The 18,367-nt window shown below is 36.2% G+C and overlaps 1 protein-coding gene across 1 annotated transcript; it reads left to right on the top strand.

The window, feature by feature from the left end:
* Positions 1-18,200, top strand: kmt5c (lysine methyltransferase 5C). Its single transcript, NM_001098186.2, has 9 exons — positions 1-262; positions 4,129-4,261; positions 5,227-5,392; positions 7,766-7,875; positions 8,043-8,206; positions 8,312-8,331; positions 10,761-10,897; positions 11,108-11,268; positions 11,484-18,200. The coding sequence occupies exons 2-9, from the start codon at positions 4,149-4,151 to the stop codon at positions 16,808-16,810; spliced, it is 6,198 nt and encodes a 2,065-aa protein (NP_001091656.2). The 5' UTR covers positions 1-262; positions 4,129-4,148; the 3' UTR covers positions 16,811-18,200.
* Positions 18,201-18,367: the final 167 nt, after the last annotated feature.

Raw genomic sequence — 18,367 nt, 5'->3', positions numbered from 1 at the left:
AGGACGATAGTTCTAGGTTCGAAAACAAACGCAGTAGCGAAAAATTAATGTTCGTATTTTACGCAAATCATTTCATCCAGACCGTGCATTTATTAATGTTGTAGTCATTAAAGCGCGGGAGGACAGTTAAAGCATGGATTATGGGAAAAGCTGGAGCAGATGGCAGCGACGGTCGTAGCCAACAGGAAAAGCTAGCCTGCTAGCTTTCAGACGAATTTTACTACGGACAAATCGACCTGAAATTTCAAGTAAAGCCCGTCAGGTAAATATTTTCTGCTCTTTATTTTACAATATCTTTAGCTTATGCTCCCACCCTTTTGATAATATATATTTTTTTAAATTCGAAGTAATCAACATATATCGCGTTTAATGCTTTAACTTTGACCGAGTGGATCTGCTTATGTTGTCCAGCGAGCTAACTGGACCCGAAAGGTTTGGGTGAAGTCCGTTAACTCGACTTCCTGACAGTGACACATGTCCCCCAAGACTGACAAATAATAATCGACAGTTATAAATGGGGAAAAATCAATTATCAGCTGACCTGCATGCAATCATTAGTGTTGTTGTTTAGTAACTGCTAACATAATTGGCGCGATCAAATCGGATTCAGGATGTCAGCGTGAAAACACGCGGAATGTTTTAATTTACTGTAAGAACATTTTACGAAACGTTCGAGTGTCATTTTTATATGCATTTTATTTTTCTCGTCGCTGTAATCTCTGGGGTGTCGACTCGTGTTGGCAGGCGTTCCCGGGGCTCTTATTTTTTTACGTTTGCTCAAGTTACAGCTCGAACTCGATTACAACTCCTATGCTCAAGTGTTTTCCGGCTGAATAGCTCGTTGTAGCCTGACTCCTGACCTGTCAGTGGACAGAAGGATTATACGTATATTAATCTCGAGAGGAGGATATTTGCTGGCAAGACAGCAGCAGCATGGTTACAATGCACAGTACTAACGTTACCCAACAGACATTATGTAATCCAATATACAGTAGTGTTACTAAATTGGGTAAAGCAGCTGCATTGAACAGTAAATTTCTTGTCACAAACAAGCCAAGCTGTTGCCACCTAGCATTAGCACGGAAGCTTTTTTTATTATGATCACGGTGTTTGTTGGTTTGTCTAGAATTTGATTCTTCATAAAAGGTTTTTTTTTGAGAGAGACATTAGCTTGTCTCAAGTAGACTACGTAGAAGTAAAAAAGGTAAAACAAAAATAACGTTACATTTTAGTGAGAATTAGTAGCCAAAAACGTTTAGGCCCACCAAGAAATTTCTAGAACTTCTGCTCTACAGGCAGACTTTATGCTAGTTTTAAACTTTTTTTTTCATTTTCTGACATAAACATTAAATCTACATTAAAGTAAAAAAAAAAAGTCATTTATATTTGACATTTAATATTCTTTACATTAAATTACAGATATTTACATCTTATGCTGGTTTCAATCTCAGAAATGTCGTTTAGTCTTAGGCATGAGCTGGTATATGTTTCTGACTGTATGATAATACCATGATATTTTTATGTGAAATTGTGATATTGTGATTGGTCTAAAATAAGGTAATTTTAAAACTCTGGAAAAAAAAGAACAAACAAAAAAAAGTTTTCCCTATTGAACAGTATATTTCACTTTAAGACAATTATAATATTTTGGAACAGTAAACATAAATAGGTTAAGTAGTTAAAATAAATAATTGACTTCTGACATCATTCGTTTTAGTATCACAGTTTTCTTTATGACACAAAAATACATAAAAAACCCTTACATATACCTTAGAGACACTATAACAAAATTTTTGCGTTTTTCAAACCTTGACTTTTCCCAAGCGTGGTAAACCTTGAAACCGTTTATCAGTTATTCAGTTTACAATGCCTCTATTTTTGTTTCTATATAAACGTTTTCTTGGGAACAGAAGTAATAAAACAATGCATCTTGTTTTCTAAATAAAATGAACAAAACTAAGAATGACTATGTTTAAAATGTTACTTTGTCATAAAAGGATTTGAAGTCTTACACTTTTAAAGGTCTCCTTGAATGTTAAGGCCCCTCTTAAGGCTGCACCTCCAGCTGTGAACCAGTTTATAGCTCTGAACTCTACAGTTAGTGCTATTGCTTTTTAAGATGAGTGCACCTTAAGAAACAAAGACATCAGGGATAAGGATGGTGTGGCATTAGTTACTTTACATTACAATGAAACAAATACTTAACAATGATATAACAACTGCACTATGAAAACAGCCAAACAGACTTTTAGCAGGAACCACATTATTCATTCTTGTTGGAGTTGGAAACACATTAACTAATATTTCAGCATGTTTTTTTTTTTCTTCATTCTGAAATTCTCTGCTCAGACAGCTGTGCTTGATATAAATGAATATGTTGTGTAGTTTGCCTTGTGGGTAATTTTTATGGTAGTTGTTAGGGCTGCACAATATTAAAAAACCTAACATTGCAATATTTTTTTTTATATTTCAATTGAAAATAATTTATACGGTTTGATCAATTGGGATGATTCTGCAGTTTGAAGCATATATACTTCACGTGGATGTTTTCTGTAATGGAAATGCTTTCCAACACTTGTGGAATTAAGTCCACAAAGTTTGCTGTGCTGCATGACATTGACTTTTTGATATGAACACTGATGTCTAGGAAAAAAAGATCATTTTCACTAAATGTACATGGTGAAAGTGTTGCATGTTCTGCAGTTTACACAATAAGAGAATAAGTACACTCAGCTAAACAAAGTGACATGATGGATGTTTTTTTTTTATGACTACAGGGTTTCTTGTAATACAGATTTAAATGTAAATGAAGAGGCGCTGCAGTCCACAGTAATTGTTTTAATGCAAATTTGTAATTTAAATTTTGAAATATCCTACTACCCTTTATTTTAAGAAGGGCTATACAGTATGTTTTGTCATTCTGCTTAAGCAGCTTGATGTGTAAATGTAAAGATAAGAAAAAAATCATTAACTATGTTGTACGGTGGGTCCCAGTTTACATACTGGTATGCCATGCACTATTTTGTATTTTTTTTATTCTATTTTTATAGTGCATAGAGATGTAAAAACTATTCAGTAATTTTTATTATTCTGGCAGGTAGGTTAGTACTATAAATATATAATTATTGTTGCCAAACAATACTTCCATCAGTTTTACAGTGCAACACTGGAAAAAAAAGATGTCTGAAAAATTGTTGCAAAAAATGTATACATGTTAAATTTAAACAAACAAATTAATTTTTGAAATGTTCAACCTAATTTGTTTGTTTTATTTCAGCCTAAATAAATTGTTTACAATCACTTAACTTAAAAAAAAAAATCGTAAATCCAAAGAATCATCTTTGAATAATTTTTTCAGTGTTCATATTACAGTATAGCCAGTTACCCGGAGTTCGGCTGTGACCTCTTGGATCTTTAGCTTTGATTGCTGTGTGTATTGGAAAGTTCAGTAACCTTATGTAACCTTATCATTCCTTTTTCATTTTTTTTGCCCGAAAACTGCTGGTTGTCTTATGTTTAGAAATTGGATTAAACCATTTAATTCTAGTGATTCTTAGCCTGTTGGTTTTTAAACTGATGGTTCACCTCTAAATGTTGTGCCTCTTTTACTCTCTCTCATGTAGTTTTCAACCTTTATGAGTTTCCTTCTGCTGAGTAAAAAACTTTTTGAAGAATGCTCAGTGCTGTCACCTATCATTTTTTACATTGAAAGCCAATGGATGGCAGCTACCAGCATTTTTCTAAATACCCTTTGTGTTCAACGGAAAAAAAGACAGAAGCAAAGGTTGAAAACATGATAGCCTAATTCTCATTTTATTGGGTTGAATTATCCCTCTAAATATTTCTTGCCATGAGATGTGTCTTCCCAAACTAAAGTTTATACTCCTCATAAGTTAGGCTCATAACCTGCTAGAAACATATTTATCTTATTGTCAAAGCTTGTTTCGGTTGCTTAGTTTGCTTGTATAATTTGTAAGAGCTTTCGTCTGACTTTTGGACATCACTCTTGGTTATTTTTCTTCTGTGAAAGGAAGATAGAATTTGATTCTGGACTTGTAGAATGTTTTGCAGCTGTTTTAATATGTAACTCAATAGCTTCATTTTTTTTTTTTTTTTTTTTTGTTCCAGCATGTTGATGGTGGGCGACCATGGAGGGATCTTATAGAATGAGTGTGAGAGAGCTTTGTGAGACAGATGATCTGGCCACAAGTCTGGTGCTGGATCCCTTACTGGGGTTCAGCACCCATAAGATGAATATCAGGTAATTATTCTGATTTACAACAGAAATTATTTAGTTATTATGATTCATACAAAAAATGAACAACCTAAACTAAAGTCATGTGAAAGAGGCCACTGTTCAAAAGCTTTTACCACAATATAGTAACATTTAAAATATTATTCCTATTTAAAATGACTATTTTCTTTTTAAATAAATGTAAAAATTTGATTTATTCCTGTGGTGGTAACTGAATTTTCAGCAACCACAGGATTTGTGTGTGTAATTAAATGGATAGTTTGATAAAAATAAACATTCTGTCATTTATTCATTCACCACTTGTTGCAAACCTGTTTGTGTTTCCTTCTGTTAAACACAAAGGAAGATATTCTGAAGAATGTTGTGGAAAAAAAGCAGCCATTGCCATCAATAGGATTTGTTTTGATCTTACAATTTATGTAAATGGGTGCTTTTTTCCTACATTCTTGAGAATATCTTGCTTTGTGTTCAACAGAAGAAAGGAATACAAAAAAGTTTAGAACCAATGGAATGTGAATAAATGATGAGGAAATGTAAATTTTTAGATGAACTATCCCTTTAAAATGTCTTCAATCAGGGCATATACAATGCACAACACAAAAAGAATGAAAGTCTCTCTATTTTGTTTTTCAATGCGAATATTTAAATATTAAATCAAGATAAATTTACTGGAGATTAAAAACAAAGTTTTTTTTTTTTTTTTTAAAAAGGAAATAAATAGATTTAAAGCTTTATACAAGAGCAAAAGTGTGAATGGATTTTTCTAAACTCACTGGCAGTTATTTATTTATTAATCTATTTGTGAGAAACATAAATACAACATGAATACATACAAACACAGTACATTTTGGGGAACAATTATTTAAATAAAAAAAATCTATTTCCCAAAATGTATTATTATCATAAGGCTGTTAAAAATGTATTGCATAATAAATGTTATCTCTACTTTATAATTCTTTCTTTGATGCAAGTACTCCCCCTGAGATCCGGCGATGGGGGTACCTCAGAGAGACACTCCTGCGGTTCAAGCGCACGCATGACTTCCAAGCCACCTTTGATGCTCTGTTGGATGGAGAGTGGGTCAGCGACTATTTCGCTGGGCTGGGTTCACACCGACAGGAGCTGTTGAAGCAGCACGTGAGTATCATGTTTAATCTAGAATAGCGTAACAATCATCCTTTCCTGTTTCTACACAGAGAGTTTTGTCTATGTGGCTGTTCAAGTCTAGTGTTGTAAATGATGGTTTGGCTTCACTTAAAACATGATAGTGTTTGGTGGATTAGGTGTTTGCTGTCTTGATGAATACAGTCTCTTCACTTATTTAAATGGGCTGAATTTAATTGCAGTCTTTGATTAATAATCACGCAATTTTCCAAGAACAGAACATTTTAAGGGATAGGATTAGACTTTTGCTATTAAATTTTCTTTGCTGAGCACCCATGATACCACAGAGCAGAAGCGAATCCTTTCTTTATTTGTTTTTTCATTTATTCTTCTGCTAGTCTGTTTGTTTTGTGCTCACTCCATAAGCGATGTGGGTTCCTTGTATAATTTGCAGTGGTTGTCAACCAGGGGGCATCAGCAGACTTCCTAGGAGGCCTTTAGATGACTTGAAAGGCAAAGTTTTTTTCTTTGAAAAACTTGAGTATATGAGGAAGCGTTAAAGTGTTTTTTTTCCCTCTCTCTAGAGCTGGAAACTAAATACAAAGCAAATAGTCTTCATTTTCATGTGCATTTAAAGTATTAGATGAATACATGTCTAGTTAAGAGCATCTAAAAGGTTTTAGAAATAATGAATACAAAAAATAAATTATGTGTGTGTTGTGTGTGTGTGTGTGTGTGTGTTTTGTATGTTTCTGTCTCTTTCCAGTGCTTCCCACAGGTTTAAAATTTACTTGCGGTGGTAGCCAGATTGAAAAACATCATTTTCCCACATCACATAAATAGTTAACTATATGCAAGAAACAAAACATAATTTAATGTTTAACAATAATTTTATTTATTTTCACACTATTATACACTTTCTTTTCAATGGATTAAAGTAAAAGAAATCTACTATTTCTGTCACTTTTATGCTATTCAGGAGCCATGTGCACACACTGATAGGTAAAATCTGCCTCTCTTTAAAAATATAAAGCAGACTTGAATGCCAAAGCATTTTAGATGTGTATATACAATAGCCCATACTGTATTGACATCATCAAATTTATAAAATTATCAGCAAATAAGAAATAAATGTCAGAAAAAAGGAATAAACAGACAAAACCTCTAAAAAAGATAATAGTTACAAGATTAAAATGTGTAGATTATTTAAATAAGGCAAATACGTTGATTAAACATTACCAATGGTGTACATATATTCTGCAGTCAGTTTAGACCAGTCTTTTCATCCTCTCCACGTTTATAATAAAGTTTTTCTGAGCCATTTGGATTAAAAATTTTATTATTTACTTTCTTTCAGTCTGTGCGCGCTGTCAGCTGTGAAGCAGGCGGAGAGTAGTTTTTAATAAAAGAGTAATGCAAAAACGCATCAGGGCTTTAGAAAGGGAATCTTTGACATTTTTGGATATTTAGAAACCTGGACCGGACATTTTAAGTCCCAAAAAGGTGCTTCTCGATCACGGATGTTTGGTTATCTTGGGCGGATACAAAAAGTGTAAAAGGATGTTAATAATGGTTAAAAAAATGGTATCACTAAATATACTTGGGCGACCGTTAATAGACCTGGGCGGCCTGCCCAAGTAAAGTCTATGTGTGGGAAGCACTGATATCACCAACTTTAAAAGTTTTAGTGTCTTTATTGTGAGCCTTAGAATCAGTAAGTTTGATGACTGCTGAGTCCCAACATTAAAGAGATTAGTTTACCCCAAAATCAAAATGATTTTTTTTTCTTCCTTGTGGTTTTATGCCATTTTGTTTTTCTTCTGTTGAACACAAAAGAAGATATTTAGAAAAATGCAGGTTGCTGGCACCCATCGACTTCCATAGTAGTAGTAAAAAAAATACAAATTGACTACTATGCTAGTCAATGGTTAACACCAGCTACAGCATCTCTCAAAATGATAATCTTTTGTGTTCAATAAATGAAAGAAACTTGAATATAATCGGACATTGTGAAGGCTTAGTAAATGATGGCATTTTTTTCACTTTGGGTGAACTATCCCTTTAAGAGTGTGTATGAGGGAGAGTGCCTTTCATAAATGAGCAAAATGAACAAATGATATGCTCTCTTGCAATTGTTATCACTTATTTCAGGCTTTTGCTAGTGCTAGTAACAGATGGCAAAATCCCAAAAGAATCTGTAACTGTCAAACTAAGAGCTTGTGAATCACAATTGAACTAACTTAAGAAATCTGCAACAATACACTGCCTTTAGGAAAAACCACAGATATGTATGTGCATGTATGTATTAAAAATGAGAAATGCCTAAGCTTGAGGTTTTAGGGTTTTAATGTGGTTAAATGAATCCTGTCCTAAAAACTATTTAACTTGATCATCTCTTTTCTTTAGATGTATCGCTACATGACTGCATTTCTGTTGGAAAGTGGAGTGAACATTGAGCCTTGTAACCGCTATTCCTCTGAGACCAATGGAGCCAAAATCACATCCACCCGACACTGGTTAGGATCACTTCTTTTTCATTTACTCATGTTTTTAAACTCGTAAACTATAATGCAAATTATTTAAATAGAATTGTCATTCACTTATAGTTTATTCATGAAGTGTTATAAACCACTTGGTTCAGTCATGTTGATCACAGTAGCTGATGATATGTTAATTTCCTCAGGTTAGTGGGAGAGCGGGTGGAGGTACTGCAGGGCTGCATAGCAGAGCTGAGCCCTGAGGATAGCGCTGTTCTCAGAGCAGGAGTGAACGACTTCAGTGTCATGTACTCCACACGCAAGAGATGTGCTCAGCTTTGGTTGGGGCCTGCTGCCTTTATCAATCATGGTGAGAGAGACCTAATGCAGATTGGTAGTTCTTGTTTTGAAATGCTTTCTTTTGTATGATATAGGGTCTGATCATGCATTTTTCTTGTTTTGTTTTTGAGTGCAGACTGCAGACCCAACTGTAAGGTAAGAGACTATTACTTACTTTAGCTATTGTGTGGAATCTTTTGAATTGATTAGTTTTTTTCAATATATTGACTGACAAAATGCTTACATAAGTTGATACCTGCTTTGAGATGCCTGCATTGAGATGTTTTTAGGGTATGTAGTATCTAAAAGTCATGTTCAAACGCCCATCTTCGCTTCTTTACTGTAAATAGACAGAATAATAACTGCAATGTCACAATGCAGTCTTGCCGTGTGAATGCAGCTTAATAGACCTGTCACGGTTTAAGTCTTTAATAATTATTAGACCACAGTATAGACAAGATAAAGACAAAACCACTTACTGCTCTTGTCTGGATCACTTTAGTAGCTTTAATAAGCCCTCTGCAGTTAATGTCGAACACTGTCAAGCACACTTTGTTCTGTTCCATATCATTTGTTTTTGATTTTCATTTAATTGCTTGTCTTTAGTTAAGAAGGCAGTGTTTATCTAATTGAAAAACACTTGAAGGCTACATGGCACTGTTTTAAATTATTGTTTATTTCGATATTAAGCACTGTGGGCTGAACACTGTGAACACTGTGGGCTTGCTATGGCTCTGAAATTTTTATGCCATTTCACTGATGATGGATTGCATGAATTCTGGTGTCATGACAATCCCCAACAATGATAATAATGCCTTTAGTAATTATGATATTGTTATTGGCCCTTTTTAAACATGAGGATATGCTACTGATTAAAATAACGTACTAATAAAATGAATGAAAAATACCTGTTTTTTTGTCGTTGTTGTTGTTTTTTAACAATCATGCATAAAATAACAAGGCACATTAACCTTATTTATATAATATTAGAAACGATTTCTTAAAGTCCTAATGAAAAATGCCTTAAAATATGAATATAAAATATGTATATTAAGGGTGTAATGAATCACGTTTGATCTGTGATTCATACGGATCTCAACCCATGGTTTGGAACACGCGTGACCTGCAGTTTAATGCTTTTTTTAAAATGGTAGATTAATCCTAAATTTGTAACGATCATAAAGAAATCGCCTCTCACGTTGTTCAAATTACATGTACAAAAGGATTTAGGCTTTCCTGTAAAACATAATGATAACGGAAGAAGTTATGGTTGGTTATTTGGCATGTGGTGGGTTTCATTAAAGGTGTTTTCTGTCACTACTTGTTTAGCCTGCATTAATCATTAAATGCAAGCTGCATGATTAATCATTAAAAGATCAGGATCTCAACACCCACGCAACAAATTATAAATGATGGTGATTTGCATATGTTTATTAATCCTTAAAATCGCTGCATTTAAATCTGTGTTTATAAAATGCAAAAATCAAGAAAGGGATTCAGTCTTTAGTCTTTTGAGTTAGTTTTGAAGTTACAAACAGTCAAATAACACAGAAGTACTGGGTTAAGTTTATAGTTTAGATATAAAACCACTGATGTTTATGGTAAAGATGAAAAACCACCATCATATGCATTTAACTACTCAAAAATGAAAGTTGTAGGCAGCAATTACATTATTTAACTAATAAGTGGCGACAACCAGCTCTTAAAAAAATATGCCCCTGAACAATTTTTCAAAAATGGCACATCTAGCAATGAAACATGAAGTTTTATGAGTGAATAACTGAATCATTTATTAAAAATGAGACCAAAAATAAATATGGGTTGTACAAACCATGTTGGATTTCTACATTGTGTTATCAGCAACAGTAGTAACAGTGAATTTTTCACAGTACTGAATATTTTACAATTTATTTAAATTCAGTTGATTTTTTTTTCTTCATTTTATTTAGAATAAAATTACAGGTTCTAAGTTTAGTTTGTTAAAACCAAAAGTTTCTTGCAGTGCTGTTTTTGTAATGAATGGAAAGCAAATTACATTTCTCTTCTCCTTTTTTTGGCTGATCAAAAAAATAATAAAATAGTTTGATCCGTGACCAAAAGTCATTTTGTGATCCGAACCATGAGATTTGTGATCCATTACACCACTTGTATATGCATGTTTGAGCCCCAAATCAGTATTACAATGATTTCTGAAAGATTTTGTGCCACTGAACACTGGAGTAATGACTGTAATGGCTTAACATTGCAATAGTTTTATTATTAAATACAAAATATGAGTATAACAGACTTCTTTCAAAAACAAAGAAACCTCAAACGTTTGTTAATATGGAGCATCATAAAGAGAATGCCATTATTCTGACGTACAAATGGTTTTCTTTTTGTTTATATTATCCATTTTAAAATGATTCCATCTTTGTTGAATCTATAAATCTGACATCAGTCCTAACAGACCATCACCCACTCTTTTTTTAATTGCATTTCCTTAATTTGTTTTACTTGTTTCCTGGCATATGACTAAATGGATTACAGTCAAACAGTTTATACTGAAAAGTAATTTGCTTGTTTGTTTCTGTTCCCGCTATTAGTTTGTTCCTGGAGATAAGAATGGAGCTTGTGTGAAAGTGGTGCGGCCCATCTCACCGGGAGAAGAGATTACATGTTACTATGGGGACAGCTTTTTTGGGGAGAAGAATGAAATGTGTGAATGTTGCACATGTGAGAGGTGAGGGAAAAAATTAGATGGTGCTTTAAGGCCATCTGCCTTGCATGTCATAGTGATGTTGGATCGATAACATGTAATTATCTCAATGAATGCTTGTGATTAGTCTGAGCTGTATTAGGTTTTAATGTCAGTTTGGTTTCGAATGACAGATTTTCAAAGCTCTTATACGTCTGGTTTTATTGCAAGTCTAATGATGCTAAATTATTTCAGGAGGGGAGAGGGATCATTCAAGAAGAGAGACCAGTCCCCAGATTTTGCCTGCACTGGGGATCCTTCAGGCCAGAAATATGAGTTCAGAGAGACCGATCTAAGGCTTAACAGGAGTAGAGGAAATGGCACTCCAAAGCCATTTCTTGCTGTTTCAAACTCTGGTATGTTTGCAATGCCATTCATTTTTGTTTTTTAAAATAAATGTATGTGAACTTTTGTAAATTATTTATGTACTGAATGTGAAATTAAAATGAACTTAATTAAGCATTCCATTCCAGTTTTGTAATGCATTGTTAAAAGAAGCTAGTGTTGCATTTTAACCTTTAACAACCACTTAACTCTAACTGTCTATTCTTCTTGTCCCATTGTCTGTCAGCCTTGCCAATTAGGAATACGTTTTCCCAACGGACAAAGAGAAACGCCCTTGTTTTGAGCAAGATGAGAAAGACTGATAGACGGAAGAGGGAGGAGCAATGTAAACAGGTGGAAAAAAGGATGCAAAACCTCTTATCATCTTTTCCTCACCTCAAGCTAAAGGAGCTGAGCATCTGCCTTCATCAGCACAGCATAAATTTCCTATTACGATGTAAGGACCCCTTAAGCAAAGAAAGAGCCCTGCTGTATCTAATTGAAAAAGAGCGACCAAAATCTGAGTGGATCACAAGCGACAGCAGATCTGCCTCTTCACCACTCAATAATGCTACCCTAAATGGACCAGAAGAAAGAGAGAACGAGGATAGAGAAATGTTAAATGGAGACTCTGTCATTCAATTTCAACCATTTACTCTTGGATGCGTTTCCATTGTACATGAAAAAGACAAGATGAAGGCGAAGGGACATAACACTGATGCGTCGTCTGTCAGAATTATCCACCAGGGCATTTCCTCAAGGACCAGGAATATACTTTGTGGTCGTCTAAGCAGTCTCCGAGCTAAGTCTCGACCTAAACTCTCTAGATTCATAAGGAGGAGGACCAGACTGGTTAAATCAAACTCTAAACTTTCTAAAGTCCGAAATGAATGCTCTGGCGCCCAAACAAAAGATAGGAAATGGCAAAAAGAAAATGAGGTTGAGTCTTGGGACATTACTGATCCTCTGCTAGTGTCTCCAGGTATATCATGTACCGATAAAAATGTACACCTCAATGAAGATGCTGGAACTAACAATGACAAATCATTACAAACAGAGAGTACAGTGATCAGAGAGACACAGCAGAGAGTCTTTAGGGATCGCCTCAGGGAAGTGGCAGGTGACGTGAAACACATCTGTGGTTCTATTGCTCCTAGGGAAGGTGATGTTAGTTCTTGTGCAGCTTCAGAGACCTCAGGGGATGACAAGCAAATCCACAGGCAGCCTGTCTCTTCTAGTGCTGTAAGCGTTATGCCCTCCTTGTCTTCACCATCTCTTACCAGCCCTGTCTCTTTCCTCTCAGGGCTAAATCGTCACCTCAGAGTCAGTCTGGTCAGGGTGGCTATCCCAGGAAAACCAGAGATTGAAAGTACAGAGCAGGCAGAGAGAGACAGTAGAGAGAATGGTACGGCAGCAGCATCAGTGCAGCAGAGCACAATGTTAGATGTGAGTGCAGAATGCAATAAACAAGGTAAGAAAGGGGTGAAGGAGTTATATTTCACACCAGTAAATGTGGAAAGTGCAGATAAGTACTTAAAAGTAACATGCGATTTAGAGATTGGCAAAAATATAGTCACACAGCCTGTTGTGAAAGAATTTGTTGATGTCTGTGGTAAGCATAGCCTTAGTGAGTGTGAAATTAAAGGAAAGCAAGATGATAATGTTGTAACGGTTGCATCTGTTGAAGTTACAATTCCCCAAAATTCAGAAAATGCTGTAAGGAAACGAAATGGACGAGAAAAGAATGAGAAGCAAACACATGTTGAGGACACACCTCAGGTGCTAGATAAAGAAAGCAGGGGGATGTATATAAAGAAGGGGGATGTAATTGCTGATGGAAATGACTTGAAAAAGAAATTGTTAACGGTGCGTTTTGGGAGCAGGATTATTGTTGTTAACGAGGCAAGAGTGCTGCTGACAGATATTAGAAAGAGTGGCAAGTTTACTCAAGTTAAAGATTATATTTACCACCAACCTCCATGTAGTTACAGTGATAAACGAAAAGCTTGTGATGTGAAGACACTATCCCTTGCTGTCAATAAAGAGAAAAAAGACAAGCATGATACACTTAAAAACAAATGTGAGCATCCTAGTCAGGGACTCACTGCAGCTAATCAGCCAAATAAAGATGACACTTCAATTTCGTTGGAGCCTTCGTCCATGTGCATGGTGTCTCTGGATAATAGTCCCCAGAGCAGTATTCCCCTAAAGAAACGTCAGTTTCGAGAATCAGTGGACACCGACCCAGAACAGGATGTTAATGTAGCTGCAACACTGTGTACAGATGGCAGTAATGACACTGAGCCCAACTCGGACAATCTGTTACCTAAGCCTCGTGAAGGAGGCCATTTGGAATCAAGTTTAACTTATAAAGACAATGTTGGTGTTGAGTCCAAAAAATGTGGCTCGTCCAAGTTGTTAAAGACTTTGCCAAAACGATGTTGTAAAGGTCTTCAAAGTGCTCAGCATGACCCAGCGAGAAGGACAATCAATGATCCTAGAAGTGAAACATCCAAAATTAGGAAAAGAGTCAAATACATCTTGGAAGAGGATAACCAAGTGGAAAATGAGAAAGAAGTTGAAGAAAGAACAAAGGCACCTAGGAACTCTAAGACTGGACTTTATATAGAAGATGCCAGAAATGAGTCGACTACCTCAGATGACAAGTCTGAAGAAGATCAGAGGTTAAATGTCAGAATCCGCCTTAAGAGAAAAAGAGGAAAAGAGTGGGAAATGGAAAGTACAGATGAAGCAGAAGGTGTTGTAGACAAATCAAACCCTTTGTCTTTAGTTGACCCCTTTAGGGCCATTTTGGATTCAGTCTCAATTTTAAATGCAGAAATGGAGAGGATTAGGGGTCATGGGGAGGACGATAATGGTATAGGGTTGGAGAAAGCCACCAAAGCAGTCCAAGATGTGCTAGAGCATTGTAGAAAAGAATGTGCAACTAAGCCATGTAAAAGACAGCAAAAAGCGTCAACTGTTGGAATTCGAAACAGAAATCTTAACACACCAAAAGAAACTGTTCAAGACAGTAGTAATGTTACAGATGCTGTAAAAAGCTCAACTGGTCCAAAATCTGAGGTGAATGTTGATGATTTAAAACCATTACCCCCACTTAAATTGTGCAGGAAAGGTGAAGGCAAGTGGGAGGTGGAGTGGAAAGAAGCTCAGAAGGAAGTTCAGAGCATTGATATGGTGTACAGGGAGCCAAAGAAATTAGCATCAGTCTCTTCTAAACCAGCAATACTGGAACAGACACTGCTGTGTAAAGTTAAAGAGGAAAAGCCGTCACCATGTCAGAAAATAAATGCAGCTCGTAGCAGCACCAAGGGTACAGAGACATTCAAAGATCCAGTGAGTTTTGAGACTTCACCTTTACCATTATCCCTTTCACCTTTGTCGCTTTACTCTCCCTGTTATGATGGACTCACGGGAGTTGGTAAAGTCAGTGGAAGTATTCAAGCAAAAGAGAATGAAAATAAAGGAAAGAATGACACTTCTTTGAGCCACAATTTGCTTCAGATTAATAAAAGTCTGTCAAGACTCCAAGCTCTGAGTCACCCGCAGGTATGCGAGAAAAGTGTGCCAACCAACACTAGTACAACCTCTTCTCAGATTCAGTCCCCACCTATATCTCCATTTACAACAGAGTGCAGCTTTAGTAACTATTCTGAGGATGTACTTGACTTTCCTTGTTTAAATCTGGAAAACTACGATCAGATGCCTGCACAAAACAGCTTGGCTAACACCTTAATTGATTACTGCCCTGGCGAACCACATAATACAGGATCCTTCAGTAGCCCTTTCTCCCAAAGTCCTGCTGATGCGTGGAATCCAGAGACTCCTTACCTTGGATCCCCAAGTCCAGTGAGTAACTTTAGTAGTGGTGATGACCTAAACTTCCCAGACATTGTCTTTGCTCAGTCTGAAACGTCCTCTTCTGTCGGTGCTCCTCAAATGGTCTTCAAAGATAGATCATGTAATTCTGCCACAAGTTCTGCTCCTCTTCAAGACCCTGAGAAAAATCTGTACTTATCTGATGGTGAGTTGTCCAAAAGTCCCATAGAGCTTCAGGTTCAGGAAAATTCAGCAACAGCGTTTCTTCCAAAAGACTTGTCAATATTTAACAATGCAAATGCTAAACAGGCCATTCACACAGCTGGGCGTTTATATCCTCAGGATAGAAAGTTAAACTTTCTTGATTCCATTGTTAAGTCTTCAGAGGCAAGCCTTGCTAAAATTGAGGCTAAAGATAAAACTCACGGACCTCTCAATTTACATAACTCGAGTGCAAAATCTGAATCTGTTTTTCCAAGTCAGACAACACAAAGCCTGCATGGTGCTGGACCTCAGAGTAACCCTGTTACACCCTTCCATTCGCTTCATGTAGGAAATAAGTCCACCTCACTTACAGAGTATCCGGGTGCATATAACTCTGGTAATGCACTTTTCCGTTGTCATGACAAGAAGCTTCCTTTTTTTCCAAACCACAAGAATCTCTTGAAAACAGAGGGAGGCCAGAATGCTTGTCGAATTTCTGTTGCTGCAGGCAGCGCCAAGTCTCACAACAACATGGAAAGCACTTTTGTTTGTGCAGGTCCATCAGGTTCTCAGAGTATAAAAAATCCTGCTAGGTATTCTAATATCGGAACAAGAGTGGCTGAAAATCTACAAAAAATCTCAAAGAACATCCCTTCCAAACAGTACCCTACTAATCCTGGACTTCAAGGTGATCGCATTCACCCTGTTTATTTTGTCAGCTCCAGCAACACCACAACAAATGCTTTCAAGAATATTACAGGTCTGAAGTCTCACATCTCAAGGAATGATAAAGATCTACCCCTACCCTCAACATTTTTATGTTCCTCAACTCAAGGTTCTCAATGTTACAGCACAACACAAAACAAACTCTCAAAATTAGAGAAACCCCATGCTGTTGTGGCTCCCACTCAAAACACTCAACATACTGGAGTGATCCAAACCCATAAGAGTCAGACCTGTGCTAGCATTTCTCACTGTGATCCTTCTGATTATAACTTCAGCTCGTCTCTTACATCTCCTGTGTCACAGCACAACAGTCCTCATCTGGGCTACAGAGAATCTCTGATCCATGAGGCCCCACTAAGTAAAACACAGTCATCCACTTTTGAAAACAGTCAACATCCTCAACAGTCTTATGTTGTGAACTTCACCGGAGATCATTCTCTCACCCTTGGATACAGCGAGGATGGTGAACGCTCGAATTACACTGGTTCAGGTCCTGCAAATTACACTTATCATTGTCTTATGGAGCCTTCAGGAACTCAAGGAAGGCTGGTTGTTGAAGCGTGTGGTCCCTCAAACTTCTCGCCTTCTACACCTGTGAGTAGGTGTCCTGGGTCTAAAGTCCATGGAGGCCAAATTTGTAAGGATCCTCAGCAGACTCAGCAGCCTGGAACTCACCCATATAATTCTGTACACTTTACCACCTCCCACTCTCAAAGCACCCCCATAACAGATCGCAAGCCTAAGAGACTGAGGCTTGTGGTGACTGACGGTACAGTGGATCTGGACCTACAATATACCGATTAATAATGACGTCTTTTATTGATATGCTGACATTTATTTATTTAAATCGACTTCAGTGTAATAAGGTGTTCTGTTTGTTTTTCATTAAACTTGTATGGATCGTCCAGTTCTTAGCATTAAAGCAGAATTTTTCTTGAAATATTTAAAGACATATTTTTATTAGCAAACTTGATTGCTTAATTACTTGTATGCTGCATTTAATGTTTTAGTACATTACATATAGAAGATCATATTTTTCATGCTAGTGGTTCCTGTAAATATTATAACAGGAAAAATGGATGTTCTGTTCACCCTGTAGTACATAATACTTGCCACATGATGGTGGTGCGGTTCTCCACCACATGGAAATTCACTCGATTTCCTCATAGCCTTTTGAGTTCAGAGTTTGTAATCTAGATTGCTGTTGTTAAGAGTTTGTATGTGTGGCAACTTTCATAGTTCAGTGGGTTTGCACATGAAGGACCAGAGCATGGTTCATCTGATTTCTTAAATGTAGGATTGTTTCGATGTCCATCTGTCAAGTTGAATAAGAGTGTGCAGTCAGTGGTGCGTATGACAAACATGCTCTTACAGCAGCTCTCAGGTGTCCTGTATTTGGCTTTGGGGATTCCTGAATGTCATGTAAGAGAACTGTTGCAGCTGCTACTTGAAGTGCACGTCAAACTAATTTCTCTGTTCTAGCAGCCCATCTTTTCACTTAAATCTCATACACTCTGCAAGCACAAATGCGTTTTAATGATGGATGCTTCCTTTTTTTTTTTTTGTAATCACCAAACACTTGTCTGTATCCGCTTAATGGATTTTTGTATCATATTGGGTATTGCTTTGGTACATTGGGCCAATGCATAATTTACTAGCTACTGCTTGTATTACTCTAGAGAGATGTTTAGTGCCCTTTGGAGCTGATCTTTTATCAGACTCACTTTACACTTGATAGAATATTGTTACAACAATGTACTGTAGCCCTGTAGGACACCGAGATCCAAAACCTCAAGACATCTCCAACCCTTATGATGTGCTTATATTTTTGTTTTTCTTTTCACCCCAGTCCATGTAAAGATGGGAAGCGTTCTCTGTTTCAGCTCTTGCAGATATGAGAGTGCCCTGGGATGTCCAACACGGTTATGATGTAGTTGTGTTAAGCCTTGCCTTGGTCTATATAAAGCCAGTGTATTAATTATATTTATTTTAATATGTTCTTAACATGGTGCTTCAATATAACTTAATTTTTTTTGATTGTACTGAATTTAATGTATTTTATCGGGTTTTTAAATCTACAATTCAGATGTCTTTTTTCTGGTGTGTCTTGTACGGCCATCCTGTTTGTTACTTAGGACATTTGAGATCAATTTTAAATTGTAATGCTCCACTGTAAAATTGTATAAAATGAAATTAATGCAATTAAAATAAAATGATTTTAAAAATGGTATTGGTGTTTTAGCATACAGAAATGACACAATTGTATTTTGTTTTTGTGTGCTATACATCTGTCCATCATTTTGAAAAGAAGCATTCTTAATAATATATTTATGTAAGTTAAGTTAAAATCTTTTTTTTTTT

The sequence above is a fragment of the Danio rerio genome, chromosome 3, assembly GCF_049306965.1.
Source record: "Danio rerio strain Tuebingen ecotype United States chromosome 3, GRCz12tu, whole genome shotgun sequence".
Taxonomy (NCBI): domain Eukaryota; kingdom Metazoa; phylum Chordata; class Actinopteri; order Cypriniformes; family Danionidae; genus Danio; species Danio rerio.
This window is presented reverse-complemented; position numbering and strand designations above follow the sequence as displayed.